The sequence below is a fragment of the Larimichthys crocea genome, chromosome VII (genome assembly GCF_000972845.2).
Source record: "Larimichthys crocea isolate SSNF chromosome VII, L_crocea_2.0, whole genome shotgun sequence".
NCBI lineage: Eukaryota > Metazoa > Chordata > Actinopteri > Sciaenidae > Larimichthys > Larimichthys crocea.
In genome coordinates this window covers 11,415,917-11,434,692 of record NC_040017.1, presented here as the reverse complement: position 1 = coordinate 11,434,692, position 18,776 = coordinate 11,415,917, and the positions used below count along the sequence as shown (strand labels likewise).

General features: G+C 38.0%; 4 protein-coding genes across 5 annotated transcripts; all 4 read left to right on the top strand.

Moving 5' to 3' along the window:
• Positions 1-34: 34 nt before the first annotated feature.
• polr2i (RNA polymerase II subunit I) lies at positions 35-4,881 on the top strand. Of its 2 annotated transcripts, none has more exons than XM_019270654.2 (6): positions 35-211; positions 415-469; positions 2,188-2,261; positions 2,816-2,890; positions 3,717-3,768; positions 4,675-4,881. In XM_019270654.2, the coding sequence occupies exons 1-6, from the start codon at positions 150-152 to the stop codon at positions 4,735-4,737; spliced, it is 381 nt and encodes a 126-aa protein (XP_019126199.1). In that variant the 5' UTR covers positions 35-149; the 3' UTR covers positions 4,738-4,881. The 2 variants fall into 2 exon arrangements, with proteins under 2 accessions (XP_019126199.1, XP_027136458.1); XM_027280657.1 differs by lacking the exon at positions 35-211 and adding an exon at positions 283-310.
• A 148-nt stretch (positions 4,882-5,029) lies between these two features.
• On the top strand, positions 5,030-7,377 carry pglyrp5 (peptidoglycan recognition protein 5). Its single transcript, XM_010733573.3, has 4 exons — positions 5,030-5,341; positions 5,469-5,664; positions 5,847-5,965; positions 6,130-7,377. Exons 1-4 carry the CDS (start codon positions 5,197-5,199, stop codon positions 6,303-6,305), a joined length of 636 nt encoding a protein of 211 aa, XP_010731875.3. The 5' UTR covers positions 5,030-5,196; the 3' UTR covers positions 6,306-7,377.
• Positions 7,378-9,073: 1,696 nt separating this feature from the next.
• Positions 9,074-11,392, top strand: foxg1c (forkhead box G1c). Its single transcript, XM_010733600.3, has one exon. It carries the CDS (start codon positions 9,221-9,223, stop codon positions 10,439-10,441), a length of 1,221 nt encoding a protein of 406 aa, XP_010731902.1. The 5' UTR covers positions 9,074-9,220; the 3' UTR covers positions 10,442-11,392.
• A 2,767-nt stretch (positions 11,393-14,159) lies between these two features.
• snrpd2 (small nuclear ribonucleoprotein D2 polypeptide) lies at positions 14,160-18,537 on the top strand. Its single transcript, XM_010733574.3, has 3 exons — positions 14,160-14,307; positions 15,425-15,604; positions 18,050-18,537. Coding segments are annotated over exons 1-3 (357 nt in total). The 5' UTR covers positions 14,160-14,305; the 3' UTR covers positions 18,225-18,537.
• The last annotated feature ends 239 nt before the right edge of the window (positions 18,538-18,776 follow it).

The window sequence follows — 18,776 nt, the reverse complement described above, 5'->3', positions numbered from 1 at the left end:
AGGCGCTGTCTCAGAAATCGTCACATCATCAGTGCACGCATGCGCAAATCGTCTGTTTTCAAACGAGTGGCAGTATTACGGCGGTAGAAAGCAGGCGCTACATTATTTACTATTTATCAGGTTTATCTTCAAACAGCGTTTCTTTAATAATGGATTTAGACACTGGAGCATACGAACCGGGATTTGTTGGAATCCGGTTTTGTCAAGAATGGTAAGAATAGACTTTAGATAAGTTAAGCTAGTTAGCTATCCAGCTAACATTTAACGTCACGCGTCAAAGCTGATTAAAGGCATGGTAACCTTAGCAACGGTGTGTTGGTAAACGGCCAACCGATAACAAATGTTACGTTTTATTCTGTAAAATTATCCAAATGCTTGAAAAACCTACTAAATACATTGACTTTGTTTTTTCAGCAACAACATGTTGTACCCCAAAGAGGACAAGGAGAACCGTATCCTGCTTTATGCGGTGAGTTTCCGGTTGAAATGGGTAGATAGCAACATAGTGTTACTGTTAGGAGGTTTGTATATATCTCAGTATGCCTTACTTATATACCTTAGTATACCTTACTCATATACCTTAGTATGCCTTACTTATATATCTCAGTATGCCTTACTTATATACCTTAGTATACCTTACTCATATACCTTAGTATGCCTTACTTATATTCCTCAGTATGCCTTACTTATATACCTCAGTATACATTACTTATATACCTCAGTATACATTACATATATACCTTGGTATACATTACTCTTATATCTCAGTATGCCTTACTTATATACCTCAATATACATTACATATATACCTTGGTGTACATTACTCTTATATCTCAGTATGCCTTACTTATATACCTCAGTATGCCTTACTTATATACCTCAGTATACCTTACTTATATACCTCAGTATACCTTATTCATATACCTTAGTATACCTTACTCATATACCTTAGTATACCATACTCATATATCTCAGTATGCCTTACTCATATACCTTAGTATACCTTACTCATATACCTTTAGTATACCTTACTCATATACCTTAGTATGCCTTACTTATATACCTTAGTATACTCATATACCTTTGTATACCTTACTCATATACCTTAGTATACCTACTCATATACCTCAGTATGCCTTACTTATATACTTTAGTATACCATACTCATATACCTTAGTATACCTTACTCATATACCTCAGTATGCCTTACTTATATACTTTAGGATACCTTACTCATATACCTTAGTATACCTTACTTATATACCTTAGTATGCCTTACTTATATACCTTACTCATATACCTCAGTATACCTTATTTATATACCTCAGTATGCCGAACAACCCTGGTGAATAGAGAAGAATCATTTACAACAGTATCCATCTGACATTTGCAACGTAAACGTAAAAGGATTGCAAAATATTGCACTATAGTGTAGTGCTGTATTCAGTTCACTACATTCTGTATTCTGTTAAATTGATAACGCTGATCTTAATCTTAGAATATTGAACCTATTGGACGTATATTTGATGTATTTTAGGGAACACATTCCTCCAGAAAAGGTTAAATTACAGCATTTAAATGTAATTGACTCTATATTATTATTCTAACATTGTCAAATCATCATAAGATGGCTCTGCGTTGCGAGGGAAAAGATATGATTGACTATAAATGTCTCAGATCAGTGCAATGAGTAACAGTTTAATAACACCTCCAGAAGAACATAAGCATTTGTAATGATAGATGAGCCATGTGTTACTCTGGAAACTCCTATTCATTATATACAAAATGATATATATAGTTATATAATATAATACAGTCCATGTATCTTGTATCTCGTTTCGGTCCACCTTCACTGAAGGCACACACATCTCATCAGGGGAAATTACTGAGGGACTAGGTAACCTCAGGACTCAGTGGATCATGTTTGAGCACTCACTAGAGTTTAGTTTATCTGAGGAATAAAACAGAAGTGATGCATGAGCCAACCCTTTGTTACAGGCTTTGAATCAAAGTGTGTTTAGTGTCATAAGTCTAAGTGATAAAACAGCGATCACTCCAAATGTGCTGATGCTTACATTAATACAGCATAGGCTTATATTGAGAGGAATGGTTTGTAGCACAAGAAGGCAGTGCACTTAAATGTCAATTTTTACTCCTGTATTAATTTACTGAATGCCCTGTGCACAGTGCAGGAACTGTGACTACCAGCAGGAGGCAGACAACAGCTGCATCTATGTCAACAAGATCACCCACGAGGTTGAGTAAGTAATAGAAACCACCATGCCAAATAAATGGCTACGATCTTGATTAGCTTGGAATTGATTAATGCTGTTTTCACTGCGTCAAAGAGTAACCTAACACCCTCTAAAAATCTCGTTTTTAATGACCTCCAATAGTTTTAACTTATCATGTTGCCGCAGTGATGTACAAGTGTACACGGGACCCTGTGGCATTACTGGTCTCTTTGGTTACAGGTGCAACAAAGCACATTTCTGTCTGTTTCTGAGAAACGCGTTTGAAACTTTTCAGCCTGGTGTTAAGTTACTGTTTAACAAATCGAGTTAAATGGAGAATCTGGACCCTTTCATGTGCACACAGGTACAGCAACCTTTTAATGGGATCTCTTTAAAAGTCAGTAAAAGAGAATCCCTTGATTTTAATTGTGCACAGCCAAACTGCAGAAATAACTAAACACACATTGACCGACTACTCACGACTCACTGTCTGTTGTACATACAATATTAAAACAATACATGAAACATCAATCAGTAATTGTTGATAAATCATCCAGCATCTTGCTTCTGTGTTTCTGCAGTGAGTTGACACAAATCATCGCTGATGTATCTCAGGATCCAACACTACCAAGGACAGAGGACCACCCCTGTCCCAAGTAAGTTTTAACATAATACATACATTGTTAAATATGTTTCTGTGAGCTCCTACAATTTGTTCAATGAAAGATTTTGTAAAATAGGATAATTATAGAAAATGTGATAAATAATGATAGTTATTATGGGAATAACTATTTGTTGTGTGCTTGTTGTGTTAATTTAGTATAGTTACAATTTTGTGGACATAAATCAGAGAAACGCACTTTGGTAGATTTGAAATCTGCATTAAATGAGTTTTGACCACAAGAGGGCACAAAGTTGAGTCCTAGATCTCTAATTCACAGCAACAGGCCTTTATATACTCCACCATATTAAACAGTTGCCTGAAGTTTCACTCATACCAGAAACAGAGCAAACTCGGTTTCTCATTGAAGTCTTTATTTTCACCACCTGACAAATAAAAGCTGAATATTAATGTGGAGTTGGCCTTGTTCTGAGGTTAATACTGTATCTTTACTTGGCTGAATGATTGACTCTCTTCACCAACCATGTATTTATTTCACTACTTCAGCTGGACACAACTATGTTCTGACTGTCCTGACTGGAAGTCATATGCTTTTTATGGGCATGTGGAGGCTGAAGTGACTAATCATACACATGGGTGTGGTTTAAGCTGGAGAGCTGCAGGCTGGGTTTCAAATCTCAGTCAGATCAACAATTCTGCGCATTAAACAACAGCCCCTTCACACCACAAAGAGAGATTAAGCTGGCTCAGCTCATTGCCACGACAAATTGCACACACTGCTTGACTGTCTGATGATACATTGTTACATTCAGTGTCTGTCTTTGTAATAGTTTCTAAAAATTGTGTTCCATCTCTGCCAGATGTGGTCACAAGGAGGCAGTGTTTTTCCAGTCCCACAGTATGAAGGCTGAGGTAATGACCATTTCTAATAAAATACATTATGCATGACATCTAGTCTTAATATTCTCTGTCTATGAATAGATTTACAGTTGTCCCTCACTATAACGCGGTTCACCTTTCGCGGCCTCATTTTTTTTTTAGTATAAATTTGCATGCTTTTTTTACAGTGTACTGTACATTATGAACTGTACTGTGTTCGGCGTCCTGATTGGCTAAGGGAGTACTGTACAAAATGCGTTCGGCTAGCCAGATTTACATAAATGTTCAATCACTAGCAGTGTGACTCTGAAGTGCTGTATGTTTGCAATTTTTCTACTCGAAAAACCCATAATGTCGATGAAACGAACTGCAAGGGAAAAGGCACCTGTGGTGGCACCTGTGGTCGCACCCAAAAGGCAGAAGAAGATGCTAACCATCGTAGAAAAATTTGGATAGTATTGGACAGTACTGTATTGTACTTATTTTTGTTAAATCTGCGAAAATTTGAACTTTGAGAATGTTTAAATAAGAGAGAAATGTGAGAAAATGTTAATGCCTGTCTGAGAAAAGTGTATAGAAGTGTGTGGTTAGGGGTTTTACGGCCTTAAATCATGTATAATAATTGTAAAAAATAAAGCTGATTACTTTGTGGATTTCGTCCTATGCGGGTTATTTTTAGAACGTATCCCCCGCGATAAACGAGGGACCACTGTACTAGCTTTTTGTGGTCAGCATGTCATTTTATACCCATTTGTGTACCATTAAGAGTACTATGCAATACTGTGGTTGTGCACTTTCCCACACTCACACTTATTATTTATTTATTAGATACCATCAGCATTTATCAAACTCATCCTATCATATATTTGATTTTTAAGAAGTGAATGGAAGATCTACTATTTTAATCATATGCTGTCTCATATCTGTTTCTCCTGACAGGATGCTATGAGACTGTACTATGTCTGTACGGCACCTCACTGCGGGCACAGGTGGACAGAGTAAAGCTGGTGATAATGGAGAGGTCTAACATTCGCCGTGTGTCAGTTTGTCAGAAACCATCTTGTGAATATAATGTATTAATAGTTTTTTAACAGTTGTAATTTTTTAAATGTGTTTGCTTACATTAAAAGAAACAGAAGATTCAAATGTCTCGAGTTTTTAATAAAGCAAATATGTAAATATTCTTCCAGTAAAAGCATACACGCTATTTGAATATTGCAAAACAGAGAGTACTGATTTCCCCTTGAAACTCCTATGACTAGATCACTTTGAAACAGTCGTGCTTGATCAGTGGGAAGGAAACTGCCAGTCTCTCTGTCACGCTGTGGAATGGTGACAATGTCGATTCAACTTCCTTCTTTTTCAAACATGTATATTCCAAACAACCTGTTAGGCAACTATAGAGTATTACTCAGCCTGCATGACTAGTGGGAAAGTAACGTGTGTGCTTATTAAAACAACATGTATCCACATGGAACAACAGAACAAGGAAGGTGTACTTGCCGTGACCACACCTCCTCAAACATTGATATTCCAGCTGCACAGGCAGTTGCCAGCCAGTCGTCAAAATCAAAGGAATCTGCGCACAGAGAGATGGACCAAAAAGGTATGATAATAACCATTATAATTCTCTTGTTGCATTCCATAATTGAATGAATCATGAAATGCAGCAAGACAACTTTTAACAATTTATTTTGAGTATTTTCTTGATCAGCTTTATAATTGCTTTTCAGTGAACATTGTTTCCAGGGCGCAGTGGGGAGCAGCTGCTCCTCGAAAAAAGGAGACCTTGAAGGACTGTGCCCAGAGAGTTGTCATACACCACACTGCCCTCCCAAAGTGCACAGGCATGAAAGAGTGTGTGGACCGCCTTGTCAGCATTCAGAGAGCGCATATGACAGAAAGACGCTTTGATGACATTGGATATAAGTGAGTAGTTCTGTTGCCTTCACTGCTCAAACCGTCCAGGGAAATATCATCTTTGAGTGATGTTGATATAGTATTTGATGTACAACATGGACATAATGGATGGATATAAATTATGTATTTCTTGAGTTTCTCCTAGTTTTCAGTGTTATAGGATCCTCAATCACAATGTCTGTATGTTTCAGTTTTCTTGTTGGAGGGGATGGTACAGTGTACGAGGGCCGAGGCTGGGGTGTGGTAGGAGCACATACCAAAGGCCACAACCATGACTCGCTTGGGATTGCTTTCATGGGCAATTACAACAGTAAGTTTGCTTTACTATTTGCATTGTGACTAAGTGTGATTAAGAGCATGTCATATGTCAAGGGAAGTGCATAAAAAGCTGCAGTTCCCATAAGCTCATGGGTGGTTTTATGAAATCTAGATAAGCTTTTCACATAATGATAATGCTGCTTTATTTCATTTCAGGCGACGCGCCAAGCACAGAAGCATTATCGGCAGTCAAACAGCTGCTGCAGTCTGGTGTTTCTCAGGGATTTTTACAGCCAGAGTTTGTCCTGTTTGGGCACAGAGATCTGGGGTCGACACAATGTCCAGGAGATAAACTTTATGCTGCTCTACCACAACTGAGGGGTACCACATAAAGTCACTGCAGAGTGGAAATGTCTTTCCCTACATTTTATCATGGGTTTCTCCTGAACTAAGGGAAGGTTTGTGTGTGTAACGGGTGCCGAAGGGGTCCTGCAGAGGGAGCCATCATATGAGATGGAAGCAATCGGCACTGGCTGTCTAATATGTGTAGTTTAGAAACTCAAAAAAATCACTGCACTTCAACTTATCTGCTGACAAACTCTCATGGTAGTTCTCACTTTTTCAATTTCAATATATTATTTCAGTTTGCTTTTTTTTTTGTTAAGTTACTGTGCAATATTTATAAGGTGGGCTATACATTTTACGGTGTAAGATAAATCTTCACATGAATTTTACTTGTTCTAATGTTATGCTACAGATCTTTTTATTTTCTTTTTTTAATAAATACAACAATATTATGACTAATTTATTTTTTATTTACATGAGTTCCCAGCAAACAGGATTAATTCAGCTAATGATAAAATCTACCATTCATAAACCTGCAAATTGTTTTTGCCGTGTTCTCATGCAAATGTCTTCAGGGTGCCACTGCGATATCATTGTAAACAACACAAGACATGACATTTAACTGAGAAAAAGATCCAAGGGGATTACAAGTGTTGAGACAACAATGCGTGCTTTCTGCAGTGCCTGAAACATTCCCAACAAGTGCTCACTTGTGCTGCACAGGGATTATGGAGGGAGGCCCCTATCAAATTGACTAAGAGATGGTATAATGGTAACAGATTATATGTGTAGTTCTGGTTGTCATATCTAATGTCTGGCATATGAACTGTAAAAAAAACACCCAGCTGAACAGTTGATTAATAACAAAGAAGAAATTTTAACAAGACATTGGATGTCTGATAAAGTAATTTACAACTGGCTGGTTAAGTATCACATTTAAAAACTGAATGTTCACTTGAACCACTGTCTTAAATTAATTTGTTGTTGTAATATTCCTAAACAGACTAGAGGTCAGCCTGTAGAAGTGAGGTGAACCTTTTTTTGATTAGCCGAGGTTTATCTTGTTTTTGGTATTTTTTGTTTTGTGACATTTTTGTCTGTGACTCTTTTTTTGGTTGAATTTCCTCTGTGGGAAATTCAACCAAAACATACACTGTGTTTTCTCTAATAAAAGGGAACTTTAAAAAAATATGTTTATCATGCTTCTAGACCCTATTTATGCCTTTTTATATATCTTATATCTCTTTTCCTGAAATGCTCATAAATGTCCTTTTTAGACATGTACAGTCATTTAATTTATGGTCAACAAAATGAAAAGCCTGTTTTGAGCTATTCTCTTGTCAAATTCAGTCTGAGAACAAACCACAGATATCCTGTCCTTTTTTGTCTTTGGGATTTGGAAAGTGTATAACCACGCTGTTCTCTGCTTCTGTCGCAGTCGTTTATTCACCGCATCATTGAAATGTCTAGCATGCTGAAAACATTATTAAATCTTTTTCAGGTGTTTGTCCGTGTAGCAGGATACCTGAAAAAGTGTGTGTGGTGACCTTTCAACCAACGCGGTCACATGTAGAGCATAATATAACACAGGGCTGTTTACTGTGCTTCCAAGAAGACAGTAAAACATTATCTGGCTTGCTGTCTTAACATGCCTCATTCACATCTGATGGGATGAATCACTGTCTTCATAAGTGAAGAAAAACAAATCACCTCACTCTCTCTTCCTTTAACTCTCTCTCTTACTCACACACATACACACACACACTTTAATGAATCCACTTGGCCTTCATTCTCCTGTGAATATTAAATAATAGTAGAAACACATAGGCTGCTTTTTAAAGAAATAATTTCACAGTCTTAAAAAAGAAAAATTGGTTATTTTGTGTCACTTTTGATGAAACCTCATTAAAAATGTATTTAGGAATATGAGCATGGTATCAGCAGCAGCAGCTATGTCTAGATGATATTTCCAAACAAATTAATTTGGATCACATTACCACAAAACCTTGAGAGAACCTGCAGAGATTGACAGTATGGCACCCTGTGATGGGCTGTTGGTCCGGTTTTCTGTCTGCTCAGTATTAAAATAAAATCTCTGGTGCATTTCCTTCTTTTTTCACAAAGATGAGATTGTTTTAAAACCTACAGTAACAGATTTAGAAACAAGTGAAATCACCTTATGTGATTTGCTCAGATTAGTTTACACAACATGCAACTTTACAATGCGTTATAGGCCGAAAGCACTCATTCATCCTTACTCATTTTTCTTTCTTTTGTTCGTCATTTTACCAAATCATGAACAAAGTTGCGAGGAGAGAAACGGAGGAAAATACCGAAAGATGAAGCCGGGCCTGAGGGCAAGGCGCGTGTGAGAGGGTTGAGTTTCATGAATCACGGAAGTGTTAGAATTGAGAGCGAGAGTTCACCGATCAGTCACACAGATTGACAGCATGCTCGTTTCATCCTGGATCCAAATGTGTTTTGGCACGGTTTGGGTGGGGGATCACGTGGGTTTGGTTATTCCAAAATATTTCTAAGATTACTTTGGATTCTTTTGATAATGATCCAGATTTGCCGTTGTCAATAAACATTTTAAGAAATCACATTCTGTCCTTGTTGTTTCTTTTGATTGTACCGAGAAAAAGTGATTTAATATGTGGTAAATAAAGGATCAAGTCCTCTCAAAGTATTTGGAACATGCACAAATTACGCCCCCAAACGTGTCACTGTTAGATCCAGTGACAGAGTAATGCACTAGCCTACTTTTTGCAGGTACAGTAACGAGTCCTGAGCTGCTGTGATCATGCGCATTTGTTGTCCCGCTGTCTGGCCAGTGCCTCTTTGGCTCCTCACCACTTTGAATCAGCGCATCTTTGCTCTGTGGCTTCAGTGACGCGCTCTGCTCTGATCACCGGACGCCTGTGAGGATTTTTACTTCAGTTGTAACTTTTCACCATTTAGGATGGAGGATTTGAAAACTTCCGACCGGTTATTTCACAAGTCCTCATTCAGCATCAGCAGCCTGTTGTGGAGACGAGAGGGAGTGATGGGTGACCAGGAGTCTCCTTCTCCGTCCCAGAAGCTGCGCGCCGCGCATCCAGAGAAGTCCGGTCCAGAGGGAAACTTTGGCGCTGAAAAGAACTGCGACAACCCCAAACAGTGCACTAAAGTAGAAACCAAATCGGTGACTGCTAATGGAAAGCGAGAAGGAAACAAAGGAGAATCAAAGAAAAGCGGGGGCGCAGAAGAAAGCGTTAAACCTGAGAAACCTCCTTTCAGTTATAACGCGCTCATCATGATGGCTATCCGCCAGAGCCCGGAACGACGGCTCACACTCAACGGCATCTATGAGTTTATCATGAACAACTTTCCATATTACCGACAGAACAGACAAGGGTGGCAAAATTCAATCAGGCACAACTTGAGTCTGAATAAGTGTTTCGTTAAAGTGCCGCGTCACTATGACGACCCGGGTAAAGGCAACTACTGGATGCTGGACCCTTGCAGTGAGGACGTCTTCATAGGTGGCACATCAGGGAAACTCCGGCGCAGGGCCGCAGCTGGCTCCAGGTCCAAGCTTGCACTAAAAAGGGGAGGAGGTCGTCTGATGTCTTCCAGCACTGCAACCAGCGTAACCTTGGCCGCAGCAGGTCCATTTTACTGGCCGGTGCCGCCGTTTCTGCCTCTCCAAACACCTGTGCGCACCCACCTCGGCGCAGGGACTTATCTGGGTTCTCACCCACGCTTCCCCAACCACGCTACATCGCTTGTTTCTCAGCGGTCCCGGTTGAGCTCAACAAGTGCTGCAGACGCCGACCGGTTCGTGCAGACGCACCAGGAGATGTCTTACATTGGAGTCAGTTGCGCGCAATCCCGTCGACACCAGATTGGCGCAGCCTGCACCGCTTTCTCCACATCCATCCCTGCATGCACCCTACCACTGTCGGATCCGTGCTCTTTTAACATGATCTCTGGACAAGCCAGCTACTTTTACTCTCACCAAATACCATGTGCCGCAACGTTTAGTCCGTGCCAAGAGGAATGCGCCGCGTCCAAGACGTCTCCCGGACAATTCTTATCCAAGAACGGTCACTCAGACCTCGGGGGATGCTGTAATGACTTTCCGAATTACTGCCCTCAAGTCAATTCAAGCCCTCCTTCGTCTTGGAATATAGAAAAATAGAGTAACGGTCTTATCTAAGATTTAAAATACTGCTGTAGAATTTAGATGAACAAAGTTAGTAAATAAAAGGCAAGAGTAGCATACGTAAAACAGGAGCCTATATCTGCAAACTGCTAAATTTCTTGAGTTTATGAAAAATATCCCGCAATATTTCTCTAATAATTTCTACAGTTAAAAATATATTGATTGAAAAAGTCAATGTTTTGCACTAAGTATTTCATAAGAACGCGTGTTGTGTCAAATTCACAAGAGAATTACGCATAAATTACACCACCTTCTGACACACCAGATTTTCCAAAAATGTGCAAAAATCTGTATATTTGTTATTTTGAAACACAACAGTGTGACCAGAGACAGGGTCAAATCACCATTTAAAAAAAAACAATGTAATTAATGGCTATACTCGCATCTGCTGAAGCTATATTCATATATACTGTTTTAGAAACAATGTTCTCCACTTCATTATTTTCCACATACGTGTATGCACTTGTCAGTATAGAAGTTGAAGTGATGTTTGCGCGCATGTGTCACTATTTTAGGCCTAATGCCACCATATGAAAAATATCCTTCAGCAAAATACCAGGGTAAAAAAAAAAAATCAATTAAAACATTAAATAAAAACGAAACTATGATTTTGTCTAAAGTTACTCGTTTGTCAGCACGCTGACCAAGAACTTTAAAGGTTGTTTAAATGTTGTGGAATAGCTCTGATATAAGCGAGTGTAAGCAAGAAAAAGAAAACTCCGGCTAACCTAATTTTTAAAATATGGAATTCTTTTTAAAATCCCGGGAGGTTTTTAAATGTAGAAAAGTTATACAGTGTACGTTAAAAATAATAATAATAATACAATGTCAAATGACAAATTAAGCTGCTCATTTGCTGCATTTATTGTCCTCGATTTTGTTAATGTTGCAACTATCACATTACTATTTAAATTAGTCTACATGTAATTAAACAATAAATAATGCATTTTTAATTGTGCTTTCTCTTCACCTCATTAAACTGTTGTTGATTGTTCTTAGTTGGCTGTGTTATTAAATGTTTTATTCTGAAGCCCACACAACAAGGAGACTGATTTAACTGTAAAAAAAATATATATATGACAGATCCCAGTGAAGTCTCGAAGACATCCTGTGGGACTCTATTTTCTTTTTTCACTAAGGTTCAAGAGTTCAAATGTGCACCTGAAGCTTTCTCGAGGAGACGTCGTGTTGAAACAGACTGTGAGACTGTGATGTAACTTCCACAGGTAGACATGACATTTCCAGCCTGATCTTATTGATCTGTCTCATGTTTCACCGGTCGGCTGACATCACTGCCTGTTAAACTTTCCTTCACCTCTCCCTGTCTTTCAGTCTGAGATATAAAATCATAAAAAAAAATACATGTATGAGGATACAGATTTGAGCAGCTCCCTGGACCGCTGCCTCCCTTTTAGACAAAAGACTCTTTATATCAAAAGACCCCAGCCCCGTCACCTTTCTAAGCCCAGTCACATTCACAGTCGCCTGTGGTTAAAGCAGACTGGGCTAGATCAGGTAACTTCACTGTTGGCAAACTCACAGTCTAGATAGATGCGATGATAATAATATTTTCATTACTGGCATGAGTAATTGTGGTCGCATCACGGAGAGCAAGGGGACAGAGCTCTGAATCAACAGGTTCATAGTGCAAGGTAAAGTTTTATACCCAGAGGCAGGAGTAAGGAGATACTGTTTGCTGTTAGTGTAATAAATAACCACCTTCTTTGACAGCTCTTCTAATAATCAGAGAGCTATAAATCACGCAGAACAGATTAATTAACAGATGGTTACACTTTGTCTTTAATACAAACGGTTGGATTGAGACAGTTTGGTGCTGATATCTGTTGCTGATCATGTTATGAAATACAACATGGTTTCTGGTTTCTAATGATGTTCACTTGGCACACTTGACATGGCATGTTGAATTTGCCAACATTAAGTGAAATAATTTATAGTTACATCAGTTAAGGAATGGTACAACATACATTTAAAGGTGAAGACAAGGGGAAATATCTATATTTATTTATTTATTTTGGTGAAAAGAAAGTAGTGTCAATTTTTTTTTGTAAGGGTAGGGGAGTTTATATATATATAAATCACAGATTTATATTTCATTTAATTCTTCATTGAAGGTCACAAACTCTGTCTTTCCTGTGACCAGGGGACACTGGTCCTTACTTTACATCAGGGATTTCTTTTCCAATCAAGATGTGATTGTAGGATCAATATGTCAGTTTTACAAATCAGAATGGACATCGTCATAGTTGTTAATTGTTAATAGTGACTGGATGTCACCTCTCCACTGAGTGGCTATGGCTCCATCTTCATAAATTTGTATCATAAACAAAAACAGCACAGTAAAATGTGTGAAACTGCATGTGAAATATTAAATGAATTAATTTAATTTGATTTAATTCAGCATCACATGTTGCTAAATGTCCCAGATGGGGAGGTCTTTTATTTTCTAGAATAAATTATAAAATTCAGTCCCACTCCCTGACCAAGTTATTTCCATGCAGTCCCCAAAGAATGCTTCAACAATCATATAAATGAAAATATAGCATATATATAAATGACATTTAAAATGTATCATAAACATATTTTTCAGTTGTTTCCGAGTAAACCTACAGGTTAATCTCTGATCTCTTAACTGCGAAAGTGTTTTCAGATTACTGCAGTCCCATCACATGTAAGACTAATGCCACGCTGAGCTCATGTTACAGTCCCACTGCTCCACAGTTTAAGATGTAAGCCTTTTTGGCTGAGCAAGGTGTGCTTCATAAAGATATAGAGCAGGTCTGGAAATCAATCCCCACACACTCGCCTCTCTCAGCAGCACACAGGCTGCCATTATACGCAGCAAGTGGCTTCCACAGGTAGATCTGCCACCCCTTTGAAATAAGGTGGGTGGGTTGTATACCTCCAGGCGTCTGTCTGTCTCTTGCCAGAAAGCCAATATCTCAATGTCTCATTGCTGCTGTGCAGATAACGTAGCCTACATCCACATTTCTCTCTCACACACACATACACACTTTTCCCTCGTACTTGTTGTGTTAAAGAGCAAAACAAAGACTTATCTGTTTGGGTCTGTGGTATCACTTTGGCTGCTCCCTCTGCCATCTCTTATCCCATGACAGTGTATATATGTGTACATATATTCCTATGTGGCCTCTTATCTTCAGCCTGTAGTAGTGGAACAAGTATACATTTCATTGTAAATAAAAATAGCAGTAGGTCTACCTGTGAACTGCAGGCCAACACTGTAAAACTACTCCATAATGTCAGTAAGCATTCAAAACTGAGCATACTATATACTCAAAATGTGGAGTATCAAAGTGTAAGCAGGCTACATATTATGATATAGAATATAGTCAGTAGGCTATAATAAAAAAAATTAGTCCGATTTTTTTTTACTTTACTACAATTATGTTGTGACATAAAATATCAAGGTAAACATGAGAGTAAGTAACATGTACATTTAAAAAATGTACATATACACTATATACAATAACACTACTTTAGTACATGTAGCGTATTTTCCACTGCTACCAACCTTTAGTAATAGTTTATGATCAAAAATACAAATCAAGTGCATCGAAAATATTATAATAAAAAAGATCAGGAAAATAATAAATAAGAAAAATAACAAATTAGGAAAATAATAAATATTTATAACGTGTTTGTTTGATGTGACCCGGAAGTGATTACGAAACTTTCAGGCGCCTATTGGTTGACCCGGAAGTAGCACGATCCACGCGAGTCTGTGAGAATCGTTGCAGATACGAAGTCACGAGGAAGGCACGAGCTTAAGAGGACTGTTTTTTTTCTCAATCATCAAACATGTAAGTGTCCGTGAAGATGAACCTGGTTCATACGAGGTGTTTGTCTCTGCACGCTGGATCGCAGCTAGCAGCTAACCGTGTTAGCATGTGTCCGGTTAGCCGCAGCTCGTGAAGCCTTTGTGTGTCTTTACTCAGCTGAGTTACAGCCGCGTTATTGTTAGAATATAAACAAACCTAATTCATACTTTTAAAACCTGCTTCGATCCAACAAAGAAGCGCTGCGAGTGGAAAGTCACAGTTTCACTAATATGAGCTAGTTAGCCGAATGCTAACACTGCAGTGTTTGAGCATGCGCGATGAGTTATCAGCTGGTTTAAGACAAAGGAGCCTGAAGTAAAAAGTAATTTAGCACCTGAAAGGTAGAGGTGAAACTGTCTTCTTGATGTGTGTGTGTGTGTGTGTGTGTGTGTGTGTGTGTGTGTGTGAGAGAGAGAGTCCTCTCATGATAAACAGTTTGTAGTGCCAGCCTGGTGAACTCTGATTAAACTTTTACATTACAGTGTTTTACAGATATATTTGTACTTCTGTCATGTGTATAGTATGAGTGTTTTACAGATATATTTGTACTTCTGTCATGTGTATAGTATGATCATTTTCTGTCCACGTCTATACATTTCTTACACATCAAGCATCCTGTGAAAACATCAAATTCAACTTTAAACCAGTTGAATCAAAAGTGTTTTTTTTTTTCTTTTACTGTAATATCACACTGAGGCTGTCAGTGTTCCTGATGTACTAATGCCAACATGCCATTCTTAGACTTTGTTGTCATTCAGCTGTACATTCACAGTGCACGTTTGAGTGAAATTTTGTTACAAAGGCTCAGAATAAACACAAGACATGGTGATAACAGTATAAACATAAAGTATATGAAATATAAAAGAAACAGAGACACAATAAAATTGTGACTTATTCACAGAAACGTAGCAGCTTAAAAAAAGGTATATGTAGCAGCAGGATGTATTGTTCAACTATGAATACTGCAAATATTAACGACGGTGTAAAGTGACTAGTGTCGTGTCTGTGGGAGAGCGGGTTCTGATCATATCTCACAACATTATTCATTTATTTATCATCCACATTTTAACCGGTGGTTGTTTTGTGTCATTCTTTTCAGGAGTCTGTTAACAAAGCCCAAGTCAGAGATGACTCCAGAGGAGCTCCAGAAACGAGAAGAAGAGGAGTTCAACACCGGCCCGCTGTCTGTGCTCACCCAGTCAGTCAAAAACAACACCCAGGTCCTCATTAACTGTCGCAACAACAAGAAGCTGCTCGGAAGAGTCAAGGCTTTTGACAGGTACTGAGCACAGTCACTGACTTATTAATCAACACATTCATGTAACAGTGTTAGAGTTTAATACTTGATTGTATCACATTCTTTCTAATTACTTTAAAATTAAAATGGTATTTTTACTTTACACAAATGGGCTTTACCTGCTTATATTATAACCTTGAAAGTCGGTTTAAAAACACTGATTTATTTTTTATCTTTTGGCTCCTGTCCCGATTTATTAATGAACACTCAGCTGTCTGCAAGATATGAGCCACTGGTATTAGTTAGTTAGTAAGTAAGTTAGCTAGTTACCTGAATCCTAACATTGAGCACAAAAGTGTTTGAGCATCCGTCCTCAATTAGTTTTTTTTTTTAAAATTTGTAGCAAATATCCAGGTGTATTATACTGGCGCCAGTCCTTGTGAAGTCTTGTTTATTATGCCAAACTACAAGAAATGCATCATCTTCTTAGCAGATTGATTCTCAAAAGACCAAAGTGTGTGAAGCAGACTGACAGACTCAAGAGGGAAGTCAGATGCTTTCAGAGTCTTCAAAATCCATTAGAAATTTGCACAAATTTAAATCTTAAATTAATCAAAATTGGATAATTAATAGTAGATAATTCCATTTAAATTACATTTTTGACAGTCGGCCTGATACAATAACACATTTCTAATCAATTACCGATCTCTTATTTCATTTATTAATGAAAAAGAAAAAGATATATATAACATTGGGCCGCGTGCAAGAAAAAATAATAAATTAATTATTAATAAAATATGATTTATATTCTTGTCCTACGTTTCAGAGTTTCGAGTGTTTCAAGTCAGATTCATGAAACCTAACAGGACATACCATATCAAAAACTGCTAGTTTCAGCCTGTTGAATGCCACTTGTTAATGTTGAGGTATATGTGAGATTTGTTAAGTCCTTAAAATTGCCACGGGCTACATTTTTCACTCCCTTCAAACAATGACCCGCAGTTAGTATCATTGGTAACACCTGTGTTTGCTGTACTATTTCAAATGGCTGCCGTGAAAAGGCCAGTGGTCTGACATGAGGCTAAAAACATCTCTAGAGGAAAGCTGTCCATGATTAATCTGTGAGGCGGTAAAGAGGATGTGATAGTGACAGCGATATTAAACAGGATAATATTAGAGCCTACAGAAGGTAATGTCGCACCGCAACAGAGGATGATACTGGACAGCGACCTGCATGAAGACCCTGAGGCAGCTGTTAAAGTGAGAATAGTCCCAACAGCTACTGAGCTGTGCATCGGCGCTTAAGCTTTTTCAACACTGTCTCAAACTACAATTTAAAACCAAGTAAATGTTGATCGTTGTCAGGGCGGTGTTTAGCTCAGTCGGTAGAGCAGCTGTCCCATATGCGAAGGCTCGCTGCGGAGGCCCATGTTCAAATCCCGACCTGCGTGGCCCTTTCCCGCACGTCATTCCCCATCTCTCTCCCCAGGTTTCCTGTCAATCTTAAGCTGTCCTATCAATAAAGGCAAAAGGCCAAAAAAATATATATATATTTAAAAAAAGTTGATCGTCTCAATAATAAAATGGCTGTTTTTTTTTTGTTTTAGTTTTTTTTTTACAATAAAATTATTTCAAGGATGGCATAAATAAAATACCATGGATGATTAAATTACAAATTGGCTCCCATTGTATTAAAACATGAACTATTTATTTGTTTAATTTGTTTATTCATTTGTCTAGTCTTCATTTAATTAATAAAGTAACTGTTTTGTTTTTTTGTAACATCTGTAAACTTTGTTTTTTTAACACCTATTCAGCATGCAGGAGGTATCAGGAGGTTGAATTATTTCACACTCCTGATGTCCCGCCATCGCTTCAGGACAGCGTTGTAACTGCCTGACAGCTGTGACAGATTCGCTGTGTGACCGCAGCAACCAAATTTATTTTTGTCCCCCTTCTTCGCTTTCTTTTTTTAAAGGTGGTGCAAAATATGGCCATTAAAATAACAAAATCTAAAAAAAACTCTGTTGGAACTGCTCTGGTGAACAGAATATTGATTTTGCATTAAGTTTGTTATAAATTGGGTTCAGCTCACATGCTCATCCCCTCTCCCTCTACTCCCTTTCCTGTCTCTGTCAAACTGTCAGGCTCTAATAAAAGTCCAAGAAAGTCCAATAATAATAATAAAATGTTTGTTATATATATTATATTTCTTAACATAAATGACTCACTCTGAATTCATTTAGATCTAGGTGTTATGAGTCGAACTAGGGTCTTCCCTTGTGGAGAAAGGTAGACTATTACCACTTGTAAATTTTGTTCATACCTCATAGAAATAAGTAAATAAAGAAGTATAAGAAGACTGATGAATATCACATATTCTCTTATACTGCTCATTCCTTAAGAATGAATCTGTTCTATAGTTCCTTCCAAAATAAAGTAATGCTTTCAAGTCCCTATGTTTGACATCCTCGCTGTCGTTTTCAGGCACTGCAACATGGTCTTGGAGAATGTGAAAGAGATGTGGACGGAAGTTCCCAAGAGCGGGAAAGGAAAGAAGAAGTCGAAGCCGGTGAATAAGGACCGCTACATCTCTAAAATGTTCCTGAGGGGCGACTCTGTCATTATTGTGCTGAGAAATCCTCTGATCACAGGGAAATGAACTGTTTATTTGCACCTAGATGAACCAGTCTCAGAGCATTTTTTTCTTCAGTTTTTTTGTCTGTTTGTTTTGTTTATTTGATTTTTCCTTTGAACGATTTGAAGATGGAGGACTACCGTTAACGGAAACCTCTTTGTTTTGTTTCAGTTGTTGTTCTTGGATCATCGAAGTCAAAGGTTAAGATACATAGTGACAAAACGATGTCTGTACTCATTGGAGAGCTATTCAGGCGCTAGAATACCTGGTTTTACATTATCAAGGAAAGTCTTCTGTATTTTTCATTTTAATAATAAAATGGTGACTAAATTCAAAAGTTGTCAAGTTTTTTTTATTGCTTTAAGCTTTGAAGTGGTATAATTCAAATTCCCAACATTCATATAGATAAATCTGTTACTCATTTAATTTTGGATATGTTTACATACATAGTGTGTGTTTACATTCTTCAGACCTATATAGCGGGGGTTTTATTTCCTCATGTATTCAGCACACCATCACATGTATCGCAGAAAGCCTTGCCAACAACTTTTTTTTTTTTCTTGGCTATCCTTGCCA